This window comes from Trematomus bernacchii, unplaced genomic scaffold (assembly GCF_902827165.1).
Source record: "Trematomus bernacchii unplaced genomic scaffold, fTreBer1.1, whole genome shotgun sequence".
NCBI lineage: Eukaryota > Metazoa > Chordata > Actinopteri > Perciformes > Nototheniidae > Trematomus > Trematomus bernacchii.
In genome coordinates, this window is record NW_022987732.1 from 932,950 (window position 1) to 950,211 (window position 17,262).

Genomic DNA, 17,262 nt, shown 5'->3' on the forward strand with positions numbered 1-17,262 from the left:
AAAGTGCTTTACATGCTACGAGTCATTCACACCTCATTCATGCAGAGCAGTACCACTTGCTCTAGGGAAGCTAATGGCGCATTTCCACTACAGGTTTAAGCGTGCCGTGCCGTGCCCGGCCCGTTTTTGGTTGCGTTTCCACTAGGCGTAGTTCCGGCTAGCGGGTACTTTTTCACAGTTTTTCTGGCTCTCCAAAATCGAGGTTCTTTCCGGGCCAACAACCGAGCTGAGTATGCTAAACTAGAGAGAGAATCGCTGGCAACTACAACAAAATGAACATATTTGACCGTGATTTAATTGTAATACACGTTTCAAAATGATGCCGAAGTAACAACATACTGATACCGGTTAGTAAAAACCATGAATTAATGCTTTGACAAGTCTGCAGACAGACGGCAGGCGAAAAACCTTTTAAAATGCGTGTTTTCTAAATGGAGATCGGCTAACGCAGTATATGCTCCGACCGTCCACACTCACAACAACGGCCTATACAGACATAAATAAACCAGCGACTGTATTCACCATGACACAGACAGTCTGTGGTTTGTACTTGTTTAACTTTTGTCTAGTTTCTGAACAGATATGAGGAGCTGTGAGCTCTGAGTGCTAACAGCTAACGGCTGATGTTGGTTTTGTGTTTCACATTGAAGATGACGTCACGGCTCCGCTTACACTGCGTTACTATAGTTACTGCCCCAGCTACTAAACTGTAATGGAAACGCAGCATAAAGTGAGCCTGGCCTAACGAGGCATACCGGACTAAGCCGAGCGAGGCCCTGCAGTGGAAATGCGCCATTACATTCACACACACTCACACACCGTTTGGCCATCGGGATTAACTCAGGGTTTAGTATCTTGCCCAACGATACATCGACCTGTTGTCTGCATGAGCTGGGATCGAACCCACAACAGCACTCCCTCACAGCCACAGTCACCCCATAACTGACCTCAAACAGCCAACATAACTACTGCAAAAGTGATATTTGTAGGGATGTAATAAACTGGTTTATTGCCAGGTAGGTTGACACGTACGAGGAATTTGACTTGATGTCATGGTGCATACATAAAATATAAAACAAAACATCTTTAGGAACACTGTAATAAAACACTCCCTGTACAATTAAAGATATGAAAACACAATCTGACGCACCAGATTGTTATTTGTGCCGATACCGACCTTACTAAGTATGTGTTTGCAGTGACACTACCTTGTTCAAACTGGCTTCTATTTGAACACACCTTTAGAACACATTGTATTTTCTGTGTATTGATTATTTAAATGTGCAGCAATGTGCCCTTCCCATCTCTTAATGGCTGTTACATTTCTTATCTCCAGAGTTCAGACGGTGCCAGCTCTGCCTCCGCTGCCAGTCAGCCCGCCTCTTCCTCCTCCTCCTCCTCTTCCTCTTCTGTCCCAGGAAGTTATGATGGCCTGAGGTATCGCGGCGGCTTCCCCCAGTCCAACCCTCAGAGCCCCGCTGGAGTCCCTCAGTGGTGAGCAAGTCTCTGACACCACAGTATACGATACGATAACACTTTAATGGTCAGATCAAGTCTGAAATGTGACTTGCATCACAGCAGCTCCATGTGTAACATCAACACGGACACATGTCAAGACACAATACATGAAAAACAAACAACAAACATTTGACATAACATCACAATCACTGAGAGAAAACATGCTCAAAGACCCTTTGTGCATTTGATCTGGATTCAACTCTGTGTTTACTGAGGATTGACTGGAGCACAAAGGATGCTTCAGTCTGACCTTATTGAATCGAGGGATCTCCCATTAGATGGTAGCAGTATAAACTATACAATATAAACAGAAAATAATATGATTAACCCTTAGATGCCCGAGTGACTGGACCCTACACTCTTCCATAAGGGGGTCAAAAAGGACCCTTATTAGAATAATATGTGTTTTTATGCCATTTTTGTCATTTTGGTTCAGAAGAATCACTTGCATAATAATTAGTATTATATTTTGGTTCACACTAGAAATATTTTATATTAAATATTTCACTATTTATAATTGTATAATTTTTTTTAACATTTTGAACAAAACCGTTTTGAACATATTGATGCAAAGATCTCTGCTATTCTGAGACCCTCACAGTATTCCAGTCCCTTTTCCTCTTGTCTACTCATAGCCCACCCCCCATCAATCCATGCCGGTTGATCAAGTTTGATAGTCCTATACCTCCCACCCTAACCTTCCCTTATATTGTAAAGCGATTTTGAGTCCTTGAAAAGCCCTATAAAAATATAATGTATTATTATTATTATTATTATTATTATTATTATTATTATTATTATTATTATAATTATACAGGTATCAGATCTGGCTGTGTAAAATAATCTTCCTGAGAGGTGTCACTTGTGATGTAGTCTGTGTGGTCTACAGTGAATGTATTCCTGACAGCAACAGGTGATAAGAATCAAAGGTTCCCATTTTTGACCCACTTATGGAAGCTTGGGGTAAAAACTACAATTTCTTAAAATTTAAATTTAAAATGTGAATGGCATGATATCCAAAACATGTTTTTTGAGGAATAGCTGGAATATGAAATGATAAAAAAATGTAATTACAAAGATACTTCAAGAAATCCACCTCACCGGGTCAAAGAAGACCCACTTATGCAGCTAAGGGTTAAGTATTTTGGAAGCAGGTAATAGTGTTTAACTTCAATTCAAACCTTATTTATTTTACATTAAGAGGGTATGATGAATTTTGTGTCATATTTTGACTCTCCTTCTTATATACCCACGTTTTTATTTGTTGTCAGTGTTTTAGTTCAATTCATAATAAACACCTAAAGAAAAATGATTCTTGATATAGAGGTGAAAATCAAACACCAACGTATGGTTTGCATTTTGTAATACCTTGCCGTTTGCAATTGCCTTCATCATTTCAAGTCTTAATTGTACAAATAAATGTTTAATTGTTTGAATTGTTGTGTGGATAATCAGGAGTGCAAACTAACAAGGCAGACAGAATATGTTGTTTTGTGTTGACAAATATAATAACAGACACTCTGCCAATCTGCTTTCTGTTCTATAGTTCCTTTGTCCGAACCAATTGAGGGTTTTTTATGCGACTGCTTTTGTAAAGTGTCTGTTTTTGTCCATTTGAGTATTGACCCAAATATGTATATATGTTCATTTTAAGGCATAAGGCAGACAGCATATGTTGTTGTTGTCATTAGACTGTTTGTTTGCGTTGTGTTGACACATTTAATAACAGACATGTTATTCCTCCCCAGGCCTGACGGAGCGCAGGTCCCGTTGCAGGGCGACCTCCCCGCCAACATGCCCCCCCACCCCATGTACATGCCCATGCAGATGCTGTGGTGGCAGCAGATGTACGCACGCCACTACTACATGCAGTAGTAAGTGATTCAAGATTCAAGGCTGTTATTGTCACGTGTGCATAGCTCCAGTGTAGTTATGTCTCTTTCTCTTCATTTTAAAGTGTTGAATCATTTTAAATGAAACCAAATCTGTATATTTGAAGGAATACACCCTCAGATTGATCTTTCGTACATACATTTTTTCCACTGCGTTATCTTGAATTTGCGATGTAACGTTTTTTCTTTCTGTCATGCCTCCACGGTGAAGAAAAAACCTACAGGCATTAAAAAGAAATGCCATGGATTGATGTGTGTTTAATAACAGCAAATCTATATTTCAAATCTATATCAAGTCTCTTTTATCCAGACCAATTCCTAAAAACACACTTTTACTAAAACCATACTATTTTAAACACTTCCGGGTAAACGGTTTCATACTTTTGCAGCCGTTCTGCTTTCTCAGTCACAAGTACTGTTTCAGTCTTTTGAAATAGTAATGTAATCATTTGAAGGTAACACGGGGGGTTTAACTGAACAACATTATGTAGATCAGTCCTTCTTTAAGTTGAGTTATTGATACTTATATTTTCTTTAAGTACCTGACCCCTCTTTCCAGAGATGGCAAAAGTACACACATCCTTAGTACAGATACTCGTGTTTAAAAATACTCTGGTGAAAGTAGAAGTACTGACTAAACTTCTTTACTCAAGTGAAAGTAAAGAGGGCTTTGAAATGTACTTCAGTAAAAAGTACCCATAACTAGCAGCTGTTTTAAAGAGTACCTGACCCCCTTTATATTAATAGAACAATAATGTCATTGTTAGCTAATGAGTGTTTCCATGCTGAACAACGGCAACATGACAACGTTTTCATTGGTCCCTCTTCTTTAGAGAAGACCAGGAAATGATGGATACACGGATCGTGTTCAAATCAATAGGCACGCAATGACTCTAAATAATAATGATCACGCCACCAAACACACATTCAAACTAAAGGAACCAGCCTGTTTGGAAAATGTAAGAAGTAGAAAGTACAGGTATTTGTGTTCAACATGTAAGAAGTAGAAAGTACAGGTATTTGGGTTCAACATGTAAGAAGTAGAAAGTACAGGTATTTGTGTTCAACATGTAAGAAGTAGTGGAGTAAAGTACAGATACCAGAAAAATGTACAAAAAAGAACAGTAACAAAGTACTCTACTACCTCCCACCTGACTCCTCTTTCCCTCTCCTCCTCTCTCTCCAGTCAAGCAGCAGTAGCCGCCTCCCAGCCTCCCAGCGACCCCCCTCCCTCCCCCCCCTCCTCCTCACCCCATCAGCCAGCCCAGCCTAATGAAGCCGTGCAGCCCCCCCCCCCGCTGGGACCCAACCCGGCCCCCAACCCGCTGCCCGAGAACCAGCCGGCCAACCCCAACATCCAGATGAACGCGCAGGGCGGCGCCGTGATGAACGACGACGAGCTGAACCGTGATTGGCTGGACTGGCTTTACACGGTGTCGCGCGCCGGAGTGCTGCTCAGCATCGTCTACTTCTACTCCTCCTTCAGCCGCTTCGCCATGGTGGTGGGGGCCATGCTGCTCGTCTACCTGTGAGTTCTTACGGTCATTAAAAACCTGGAAAAGTCATGGAAATTCAAAATGCTAATTCCAGGCCCTGGAAAAGTTATGGAAAACAATATTTTTCCCAAAGTTTTGGAAAAGTCATGGAAATGTAACTAAAGTTGCATTAAATATAATTTATATTTGATCAAATCGCCGAAATAGTAATACTATAATGATAATAAATACTGTATCGTATAGTAATGAAACGTAAAATGGCATTTAACTGTCGAGGTATTTTGCTGCTGCTCGTATACCTGTGAGTCACCTGGGTTTAAAGAGGAATGTTTGTCTTAATGTACATTATTTAATTTCATATTCTGTCCTTGTACATATCATATTCTATTTACATGTATGTAGACCTTTTGCACTATTTTCTATTTTGTACTTTTGTATTTTATTATATATGTAGCATTGTGGGAGGAGCTCAGGTCAGAAGAATTTCATTGCCATTTCTACACGTTAGCTTATGTGCATCTGACAATAAAGCCTTTGAATCTTGAATATTTGTACATTTCTCACACCTCATTCAGGCTGTAGTCAGACCGAGTGTTTACGGCAAAGGTTAGGTCCCACCTGTTGTTCTTTTTGAGTTCAACTTGTTCATGTGTGGAAGGGTTTCAAAAGAGCATTGAAGTGAAGTCTGAGAGTTTGCTGACGTTTGTGTTTCTCCTCCAGGCATCAGGCCGGTTGGTTTCCCTTCAGGCCGGATCAGCAGAACGTCGGAGGAGGAGCAGCAGCTGCAGCTGCGCCTCGAGAGGAAGCAGAGAGGCACCAAGACATACAGGAAATGGTGAGTTGGAGAATGTCCCTTAACCTGCTTAAGTTCATTTAGAATTGTTTTGGTAATGTTCAAAGTTACACAACTAGGAACTCCTACCCCCCACGTCATAACTGCGCCAGTCTGTCTGCTTTCTGTTCTGTAGTTTCTTTGTCCGAACCAATTGAGGGTTTTTCTATGCGACTGCTTTTGTAAAGTGTGCTCGTAGTGTGTCCATTTGAGTATGACCCAAATATGTTTATATGTTCATTTTAATTCATTTCTTATTTTATTGTTACTTAACTGTATATCATTTTATTTGTATCTTTAATTGTATTAATCTCTGTGTGAATCTGTGCTGTTTTTCATTCTTAACCTGTTGCTGTTAAACTACTTAATTTATTATTTATTTAATTAATAAAGGTCCATCTTATCTTATCTTATCTTATCTTATCTCGTAAAGTGCTGTATAAATTAAATGACACACGAGTGAGAAAAGTCAAAACACCGACAAACGTTATAATAATACATTTTATTTAAGACGCCTTTCACGACACCCAAGGACACCGTACAGTGTGTCAAATATTCTAAGAGGTCAAAGCAACAGAACATGATAAAAGCACAGACATACCGTCATGGAGAAGACAATTAAAGTGGACACACATGATAGGGACAGGTTATTCAGACGATAGGGAGCACTACAGTGAGTAGGCAGGTGGGTTTTGAGGAGGGTCTTGAATGTGGTGATTGTGTCAGACTGTGGGATGTGAAGGGGGGAGACAGTTCCATAGTTTGGGAGCAGCTAAAAGCCCGAGCCCCCATATATGTTATGATCACATCGTATAGCATCTCATCTTCACTGTTGTGTGTGTGTGTCTCAGGAGCGTCTGATGGACGAGGGTCTGGAGGAGGAGGACAGCGTGGAGGAGGGGGGGGGAGTCGCAGAGGACCAGGCTGCTGCTGCCCCCCCCGAGCCTCCCTTCCTCTCCACCGCCTGGTCCTTCATCAGCACCTTCTTCACCTCGCTCATCCCCGACGGACGACCCCAAGCAGCCAACTAGGCAGACCCCCCCCCCCAACCTCCCCCTGCCTGCCTCCCTCCTTCTGAAAGCAGCCACCTCTCTACAGAAGTATCTCCAGAAACGCCCCCAAAATACCCCCCAAAACGCTCAGATACACTTTGATCAGAGACTGCCCAGCCTGTCGGATACCATGCTCCGACATGCTGCCAACTAATGGACTGATGTGTAAGATAAAGCTCCTCTGGAATGTGCGAGCAGTGTGTAAAGAATAAAGGAATATATAGAAAGTGAATCTCACGTTGTGTTGGTGGAGTAAGTGCTGCAGCTGTGAAAGTGTTTTTCTTTCATCGATTGTGAGTTCATTGAGATGTCGTGATGAAGGTGAGAAACCCCCGAGAGGAGCTGTCTTCCATTTTAAGCTTCACGCTTCGGAAACTTTTTAAAAAGGGTTGTGACACCCCCCCCCCCCCACCCCCACCCCCACCACCCCAAAAAAAGAAATCTCCCTGAAATGAGAGGGAGCTTCATGAGAACATAGCATCCCTGCAGACGATGTGCGTCACGACATTGCAGCTGCTGAAGCACATTGTTTTCCAACTGTGTGTATTTGAACATTATTTACACATGTAAGTATATGCATCTTTAACTCCTCAATATATGCTTTTTTTGAATAAAAATGTTGCTGCGGTTACCACGGTCTGATGTGTTTCACTTCCTGTTATTCAACCTGTCGTTCCCCTGATGTCCTGCAGGTGGCGCTGCTCACACACTTATGGTGAAGTGTCTGAAGTAGTTGCTGATTTAAATTCCTTATACGGGACTTTAAATTGTTTTCATGCAAACTATTATTTTCACACTTTGGTGATTCTTTACGTTTAGTGGCATATCATTATTATCAGTGTCAATAATAACAATTTTCTTACAGTAATTTACAATAAGCTGTTTCTAAAATGCAGGCAACAACAGAAAGGAAATATTCAAACGCAATGCAATTTCGACTGGACAAATGAAAATAAAATACTTACTGTTATAGTTAACCATATGTATGCATATATTCATATTATTTGTGGATGTCTTACAGTCTCCAGAGATGCAATATTGTTTGAATTGCAGGTAATGTGTATGAACCTGTGAACAGTGCAGTATATAAACAAAGGCTTAATGCTGCTGCGTTGCCTGCGTCTTCACCAGGAAGTTGCACTTCGACAAGACCAAGACCAACAATCACTCAGTTCTGCTATTTTGTGAGAGGAAAAAACTCCATACAAGCATGTGGTGATAGGTCATCCCCTTTCAAACGAGGAAAGTGTTTCTTTTAGCTGTCACTGTTATTCAAAGCAACTTACAACACATTCAATTAACCATGAGGATAGCAACTTGGTATAGCAAAAATCTTGCAAATACATTCGCTTCAAATAAGCCAAACCTTTTAGACAGTCAATACTGCGATGGAAATTTCACACAGCCGAGAACGTCTACAAAAGATTCTCCCAGGTCCCAACAATAGGTTTTCGTGAGCAAAAGAAGCCCATATGTGTATACTAAGCAACTTTATTTCTGAGAGTGTAGAAAAAGGAAGTATGGGGGTGTTTCATTGACTTCTTCTTGGAGTTTTACGGCGGTTGGCATCCAGCTTAATGGTGCTTTACCGGCTTTTTCTGTTCCGAGTGTGGATCAGACAATACGCTTTGGTTCACAATCTATATCCCTTCACAATAATAATAATAATAAAATGAATAAATAACACCTCAAATCCTATGAAAACCCCCCGTACTCCTTAAGAAATATAACAGTGCCGTAACCTCCCTCACTCATGCTCATACCTAACCCTTTAAATTGAGATCCTTTATGCCTAACTCCTTAAAATGATTCCTAAATATCTCTCTGTGTGTTACATATGTTCTACATCTCAGTACTATATGCTCTACTGACTCCTCCTCCTGACATTCCTCACAAAAATGATGTTTTCCTATCAGTTTTAATGTTTTATTTAGTGCACAGTGCCTTCATCTCAACCTAGTCAACACTGTTTCTTGTCTCCTATATACTTGTATTGACTTCACCTGCAGAGAACTGTCAAGTATAATTTTCCTTTCTGTGTTGACCTTCATCAAAACAGTCACACATTTTGTACAGAATTTGAGAAGTAGGTGTATTATACCCTTGGGTTTTAAAGGAGCCTTAATGAGAGTTAGAGTTTAGTCTCTGTTGCATGTTATAGTGCAACATGCTCAGGCTGACACTCCCACAGAGGTGAGTGGAGGAGCATCTCAGACAGCGATGCACTTCAGAGTCCTCCAAACCCCCTAATCAAATGACCATGGATTTTTGTGTAGTTGGTCGTAGAAGGCCCAATTAATTATGCATGACAGCGGCTTGACGGCCATTTGATTTCGTTACGCTCGCCCCCTCCGAGCCGCCGATCCAATCAGGTTAGGACCCCCCCCCCCCCCTCTCTCTCTCTCTCTCTCTTTCTTTCCCTTATCGGAGGGGGAGATTTCTTTAAGAGGGTGTTTGGGGTCTTGTAGGACATTTCATCATCTTAATAAGTCCTTGTTATGCAGACTGTTTCCCTGCTATCAGGCCTCGTTGTCTTTGGAGAGGCAGCAGTTGGGCTGGACACATGCCACGGAGATACACTGACATTATTAAATGAGTTGGGGGAGGAAAGGGGGAGGGGGGGGAGAGTGTGACACCTGTAAGGACGAGATGCTGATGCACTGGAGCACCTGCTTTCAGTAAGGGTCCCCTCACTGAGCAGACACACCGTCATGTTTAGATGAAAACAAGATGCACTCGCAGATATATTTGGCTATTTTTCACAATATTTGAGCTGAAAGGATGTAGATAAATACAGAAATGGTGCCCCAGTGGCCCAATGGATAAGGCACTGGCCTCCTAAGCCAGGGATTGTGGGTTCGAGTCCCATCTGGGGTGATTGCTCTGTGGTGCAGGGGGGAAATCACTGTCTACCAATCAGAGGGTCAGCGATGTGATTACACATGTGTTGTAGGTGTTTCCGTCTAGCACCACTCTCTCCATAAGAAGAGCTTTATGCAAGTGTTTCCACCTGTAGAGTTGAATCTTGAGGGATATTATTGTTTTATTCAAGTTTGTTTCCATTTCACTTTGTTTTTGTTGACGTTTCTGTGATATTTTTGTTTCTCCACTATTTTCTCAACCCTCATAAATTCAATGTATTTGTGTAGAAAATACTTAATTATAGAAAATAAGAGAAGTTTTTACTCTTCAAAATAAACTACCAGATAAGGTTTAGTGTCATCTAGTGGTGAGGTTACAGATTGCGACCCACTGAACACCCCTCCACTCACTTCTTCTCTAATGCCCCTTTCACACCGGCGCTTTTTCAGCTCCGGCTCGGAGCTGGAGCTCAAAAGTACCGGTTTTTCCTGTTCACACCGCAGCGGCGCCGCCTCATAGCTCCGGAATGCGGTTCACTTCCAGCTCCAAAAAATTGTCGGTCTAGAGGCAAGAACTTCGGAGCTAAGAGGCGGCGTCGCTTACGTCTCTCTTACGTCGAGGCGTGCAGGAAACTAAACCCACCTCCCCTGAACATGGGTCGACTGAAGAGTCTCGTCATGCCTGCCTACAAGCAGTAGCGCTGAGCAAAGTGACTAGAAGGCAACCACACACTTATAAAAAAAAACACACTTTATAAAGTCAGGCAACACTAACCAGGCTTCGTGTGATTCTGTTTATTTGTACCTTACTTTGACCATCCGTTCGCTGTTATTGATCATTGTGGAGAGCAGGCAGACGTTTTGTTTGTTATTATAGCAGCTATCGGATGGAATCAATACATGGGCTGCATAGGTTGTCATGTCCGACTATCACAAGTAGAATCATAATGAAAAATAAGCCGGTAAAAAGTGCCTGTAGAAAACGGCTTAGCAAGTAGTCAGTTTAGCTTCGGTTGCTATGCTAACATCACCCATGTTATACCAGAGAAACTTTCATAACAGCGTTGTGATGCCAAACAGCGTCAATTCAGACTGACACACATTCACTTAAGGGGAACTGGGGATATGTAACAGCTGCTTGTGTGACAGTCAGACAGTGAATACTTTAGAGCCGTGTGAGCTAACGGGAGAATAAACTCCCGTGGAAGAGCAGCCAGCACTGCAGCGGTCGGTAAATGCCGCTGAAACACATTAATAAACAATGAACCACGGCACTCTGGAGAAAAGTATAAGGTTGGAGAAGTCGTTATTTAATTTAATCTGGCTTCGTATGATTAAAAGCAACACGATCATCGAGCCGACGCAGTCCCCCCCCGTTGTTGTTGTTGTTGTGAGCTCCGTTGGGGAGAAAATCAGCGATGTAAACGGTGACGTCATGACGCAGCAGCGGCAGCTCTGGGCGGTGTGAACAGAGCGGGAAGCTAGGAGCTAGAAAGGGAAAAGCGATGGTGTGAAAGCCGCATAAGTGGGTTGAAGATGCTACTGGGCCACCGGTAACGTAAACGTGAAAAGCCCTCTCTAGATTTGTGTCCCTCCTGAGCTACTGTAGAAACGTGGCCGTGCATCATGGCTAACTTTGAAGAAGACTCTCTGTGTATATATGTAGGGATCATTCAAGCTAAAGAAAACACATCTATTCTAAAAAACCAGTGTAGCTTGTAGGCAGGGGCGGACTGGCCATTGGGAATACCGGGAGTGTTCCCGGTGGGCCGGTACCGAAGTGGGCCGGTCGGACAATTCACTAACCCCCCCCGTTGACAATTGACTAGCGGTACAGAGTTGGGACGGTCGGCCGGTCGAGTCTCCCGGGCTGATTTTTAGTCCCAGTCCGCCCCTGCTTGTAGGTGATATTTAATGACATGTAAAGTGGAGTTTCTTGGTCGGCTCTGACACTAAAAGGAAAAATACTTCTCTGATCTTTTGGTCGACGTGATCCTCCGACTGACCACTGTCGAAAACGTAGAAAATGTTTGAGAAACCTAGAAATGTAACGTAATTATCGTGTTATTCAAATGATTACCAAACGTAACTGCTTCCATATCAAAACAGCTTGGGTTTTCTTCATTAGCTTAACCTTGAATTAGACTTTTTTGCAGAGAGTTGTACCTATGGTGTCTGTCTCTCTGAGTATTTGTACGACAGGAAGAGGATTATTTCTCTCTACATTTATTAAAATATACGTCTGTGAACACTTCTCTATGCCGAGATAAGCCGATCACCTGACACAGGTGTGGCACATGAAGATGCTGATAAACAGCACCATTACACAGGTGGGCCTTGGACTCTTCAAAATAAAAGCCCACTCAGTGTAAACGTGTGCATAGCAGAAGTTATTTAACTTGTGAAAAATAGGAGCAAAATGTGTTCATATTTGTGTTGTATACATTGTAAATACACAACCGAAGTAAAGTACCTCAAACATTTTTAATATTGTGCAATACTACAATGTTTCCCCTCTGATTTTGGGTTATTTCTTAAAGGCATTAAATAAATAAATACTTTAGAGTCCCATAAGTATGCGAGGTAATCTGACAGCAGCCTTAATGTCAGACTCAGTTGAAACCTGGGGCAAAAGGATTTGTTCTCCAGCAGAATCCCAATGGTTTGTGGGCATGAAGTGAATTTAGTTGGATCTCCATCAGGAAGTCCTGTCGTCTCTCTTTGTCCTCGGGCAACTTTGCTTTCAAGGTGTATTTCCTCTAAAACGATGTTCCATTGTTTGCCAACAGGTTTCACATTTCAGCACAAACCCTCCCGTGTGTTTGTGTCCTTTGTCTTCCCTGAAGCACTCTGTTTGTTAAAAGCGCTTTATCGCTAAATTTGACTTGGCACATCTTGTCAGGACAGACCGCGGCTGATGAGACTCTCGACCTGCAGATAAAACATCCATTAAGTGGCTTGTCTGGGCCGATTCTGGGCTCTTACCCTATTAGCATATTGTTAGCCATTAGCTGGATGGTCTGCAGCAATGGATGCACTTGCTGCCATTGTGCAGCAGTCACCACGCCATAAAGAACCACCTCTCACTCTGCTGCCGTGCTAAATGACGTCCAAGACATTGTAATGCTCGCTGGCTGTCCTCCGCCAGACCATTCAAACGACCGCTAAAAGCCCGGTGAGGGAGGGGGGGAGGCAAAAAAGGGCCAAAATGCAAAATTAATGGAAATTACATTAGATTCAGCTCATGCTCCTCACTGTGTAAATTATGCCCCAAAATGGACTCTCTGGCCCGACTGTTGGCTCCAATTTGTGAGGCCATACCTCACGGTGGCTCGTCTTGTCCTTCCCCTCTCTCTTTAATCCAATCACGGCCACACTGGATGTTATTTATTTGTTTATTTATTTATTTTCGAAGGATGTAACCGATTCTTATCAGGGCAGAAGTGGGGCCTTCTTCCTGGTGAAACGGTGACTAACGTCCAGCCATCGATCCGTCAGTTCGTCTGCGGTGGAGGGTGATGCTTCTGGTGATAGACGTGTTTGAGTGTGTGTGTGTGTGTGTGTGTGTGTGTGTGTGTGTGTGTGTGTGTGTGTGTGTGTGTGTGTGTATAGATAAGAGAGTTTAGTTTATGGAGCCTACTGGAGTCAATAGTGCAAATATGGTTGTGTTTATGGTTGAAGGATAGTGATTTAATGTGAACACATGAGGCCTTTTAATATTAGTTTGAGCTGATTTGATGTTTTATTGTTTTAATTGTATTCGTATTAAACATTTGTGGACCCACTCAAACCTTCACAAGTTCTGATCCTTGCCTGCAATGTCTATGATCGTAAAAGCATTCGGCAAAATGCCTAAAATGTAAATCCACAACACTTCTCTCATTGGAAGACGTATAATGTTATGCATTTCAGTTCCAGGTCTTTTAGCTCTGCGGTACATTATGATTTATGATCTCAGAGATGGCTTCAATTATTTAACTCCTCAGAGTTTCTGAGTGGATGTTGTTGGTCTCATTTAGTCCATCATTCATTTTGTTTTTGGCAGGGTAACACACCCTCTAACTTAACCTTCTTAAACTTTTTGTGCAGGAGACATCTTCAGACACAATATGCAGGAAACTCAACCTGGTCTGAAAACGTTGACAAAAGTTTTGGAGTTGCTGCAAACAAGATTGTGAGGTCGTAGTTCATTTAAAAAAAGATTGACAATTTCTGACACAAAACATGGAGTGCAAAGACCTTAAGGTCAGAATGGAGAAACCAGCTCGAGTGCGCTAGAATTTGAAAGTATGCAGTCGAAATAAATCTGCCCCTTCCTTCAGACTTCCTTACAGAGCCCCTCCTCCAACACACACGAACGCGCACATGACCAATGAGGGCACGAGATAAGTTTGTGCACAGATGGAAGGCTGACAGGCAGGTAGGTCATCCAGTTATTTTAGCCGGGCCGGCCAAAATGATTGGTCGTGCTTTTTACAGCGCCACGGCTTCCACAGATGACATTTTTTAATGTATTCATTGCTATCGGGATGTTAAGAGCATTCCATGGAATATAATAAAAAGGGTTTCTGAAGTGAATTACCTACCCCACCTTTAAAGCTGGTGTAAGTGTATGTAATGAAATTAAACATTTTAATTATTGTCAACAAGAAAGGACTCAAACAAACTACTGAAATAAATGGACATGGTTGCAATAATTGTAATAGTTAATTGACTCATCATTTTAGGGAAACAGTTAGTAATTCTCTTGACGTGAAGGATTACGTTTCTGATTTAAGCGATGAGGAGACATCTTCAGACACACACGGCAGGACGGAGGTGAAAAAGGCAGACAATCCAACCTGGTCTGAGGACTTTAAAGGGCCCATGTCATGGCCATTTCCACTGATCATAATTCCATTGTTGAGGTCTACTAAAATAGATTTATACTGTGCATTTTTCCAAACTCACATTGGTTTCTCATACAGCATCTCTGTAAACTACGTGTATTCACTGAATTTCACTCTGCCTTTAACGGCTCGTTGTAGCTCCAATAGCTCCAGCCCCCACCCTCCCTGTGAGCACAGTGTGCTCTGATTGGTCGGGACGTTGTGAATCGCGCTGAGCTCCGTGGAGGTGTTGTTTCCTTGTTAGCGATACACAGCCAAACTCATCCTGAGCACACACAAAGTCACAGCCGAAGTAAAAACAATAAGTGTGGCTTGATATTGAGTAAGAAAAAGGTTGATAAACGCTGTGAGAATGGGTCTGCAGAGAGAATTTCGCCGCGATCCCAACTGTCTGTTATCAGCCTGCAGCCAGGGAGGAGAAATCAGCAGAGCTGCCTGTGTGTGAGGAAGTCCGTGGATTGGTCAATTTGGACTAATCAGCGGGGGCTTAACGTAACGGCTCTGCGGATTGGTCCATTTCGTTCCGGGTGCGGCTTGACATCATGCCGTACCCGGAAGAATCAAATGGACAGTGACGTATCTCCAACGAGGCGCTTTGGGGAGGTATTTTCTGTGTTAGAGTTTTACTCGCTACAGGGTGTACTTTGAGGGTTTTGACTCTGCACACCGTTTACATGCATAAAAACCTTCATAACACACAAGGGGACGGGTAATAACCGGAAAAGCATGACATGGGCCCTTTAATGAAACACAAAGATTTAAGAGTTGCTGTGTAAACCTGATCGACACAATGTGAGGTCGTAGTTATTTTAGAACCTTTTAGCAAAGTTGGACTGAACATATGAACATGGTGTGCTTAAGGCTAGTGTTTTTTATTATAATGAAATCTAACTGTACATTATAGTCAACAAGAGAAGACTCAAACCAACTACTGAAATAATTGGTCATTGTTGCAATCATTTAAAGAAGTAGTTATCTCATCATCTTAGGGAAACAGTTGGTCATTTTCTTGACATGATGGGTTACATTTAAATGAAAGAGATAAGGGTGGCTGTGGCTCAGCTGGTAGATGGTTGTCTTCAAATCTGGAGGTCAGTCAACATGTCGAAGTGTCCTTGGGGGAGATTGGCCAACGGTGAGTGTGTGTGAATTGTAGTCTTCCTGAGCAAGTGTGTGTCAGCTTCTGTCTGTGTATGAATATTGATGAAAGGGTGAATGCTCACTTGTTCAAAGCTCTTTGAGGGGTCGCAAAGACAATCTAGTTCATTTAAACAGAAAGTCTAACCACGGTCGCTCTCTGCGTCTATCACTAACATACGGCCCAATTCCAATCAGGCCTCTCCAACCTCCAACTTTGGGGTGTTACGTTATATAGCAGACCCTCCATGTGTGTGTGTGTGTGTGTGTGTGTGTGTGTGTGTGTGTGTGTGTGTGTGTGTGTGTGTGTGTGTGTGTGTGTGTGTGTGTGTTCATGCAGGCGTGGATGCATAGGTGTTCTTAGAACAGGTTACACATTGCCTAAACTAGCTGGTCACTAGTTTTGAGAAAATGTTACTCTAAAGGAGAATAAGTTGGGGACTATTTTCTACGGCAGATTGGTCCAAATTTGGTCGGTGAGTATTCCTGGGAGCAAAATGGGGTGTGTTTGGGATTGAGGCTAAGACCCCCTACTGTCTACATACAACCTATCTGATGAGTTTTGCCTCCTTAATTTAAAAAGAAATACAATAAGCAAATGTTTTGTTCAATACTGATGTTCAGTTTCATAAAGTATGAGAAAGCTGATGTAATATTTTCATCACTTTGCGAGTCTGTGATGTTCTGTGTACTGATTCTTCACTTTGATGGCTTTGTTACTCGTTCCCCCCTCAATCACTCAATCAAAGTTGATTTATATAGCCCAAGATCACACATTTTACATTTGTCTCAGTGGACTTTACAGTTTGTACAGATTATAAATACGACACCCCCTTTTGTTCTCCTTCTCCTCACTGCTCAGGAACAGCTGATCAGCTCCTGGCTCCGCCTCTGCTGAGCGTGATCAGGTGTTCCTGATTCAAGTTTCAAGGCTTTATTGTCATTCGTACATTAGCTACAGTGTAGATATGTCAATGAAAAACGTAGGTCACAGGCTCCTCCAAAAGTGCAACATATGATCTCCACTAATCAAGTGACTGCAGCAGTCATTATCTTTGGTCAGGATTTAACTCTCATGTCGTCTTGTTTACTCTCGATAAGGATGTGAACCGGCAACCCTTCAGTTCAAAGACCAAGTCCCTACAGACTGAGCCCTGACTGCACGGTTATCTGCAGCTAGTATTTGTTCATGTATACGTCTGTTAAAGTATTATTCTGACTTGTGTTTCATCAGATGGCCCATTTTAAATCATTTTAGATCACTCCTGCTAATGTGATGTAGACGCATGAAAACATCTGAAAGTTGAACCGGTTGAGGAACAAGGCAATACAACAGCTGACCACTAGGTGGCGGTGTAGGATCTGCTAGAGATACTCATATCAGTTTTTGTTGTTTTTCTCAGGGATGTAAAAGTTCTAGATAACTAATGTTGGCTTCTTAATGTTTTATATTTAATCCCAACTTCAAACTTCAAAATATAACATTCTTTAAATGGCTTAGAAATATAAAAAAGGAGAAATATTTGCCCTAAAAATGTAGTCATAAGAGCTGTTTGTGTCTTCATATCATGATGAAGCTCAAGAA

The 17,262-nt window shown here is 42.1% G+C and overlaps 1 protein-coding gene and 1 non-coding gene across 2 annotated transcripts in view; both read left to right on the forward strand.

Moving 5' to 3' along the window:
• The window catches only part of LOC117494763 (homocysteine-responsive endoplasmic reticulum-resident ubiquitin-like domain member 2 protein), a 16,417-nt gene extending 8,991 nt beyond the window's left edge, over positions 1-7,426 (forward strand). Inside the window, 5 exon segments of the mRNA XM_034145722.1 lie at positions 1,337-1,494; positions 3,267-3,392; positions 4,597-4,938; positions 5,627-5,741; positions 6,590-7,426. Coding sequence (XP_034001613.1) covers positions 1,337-1,494; positions 3,267-3,392; positions 4,597-4,938; positions 5,627-5,741; positions 6,590-6,769 — 921 coding nt within the window. The 3' untranslated portion in view covers positions 6,770-7,426.
• A 2,168-nt stretch (positions 7,427-9,594) lies between these two features.
• On the forward strand, positions 9,595-9,667 carry trnar-ccu. Its single transcript has one exon. It is a non-coding gene; the product is annotated as a tRNA-Arg (tRNA).
• The last annotated feature ends 7,595 nt before the right edge of the window (positions 9,668-17,262 follow it).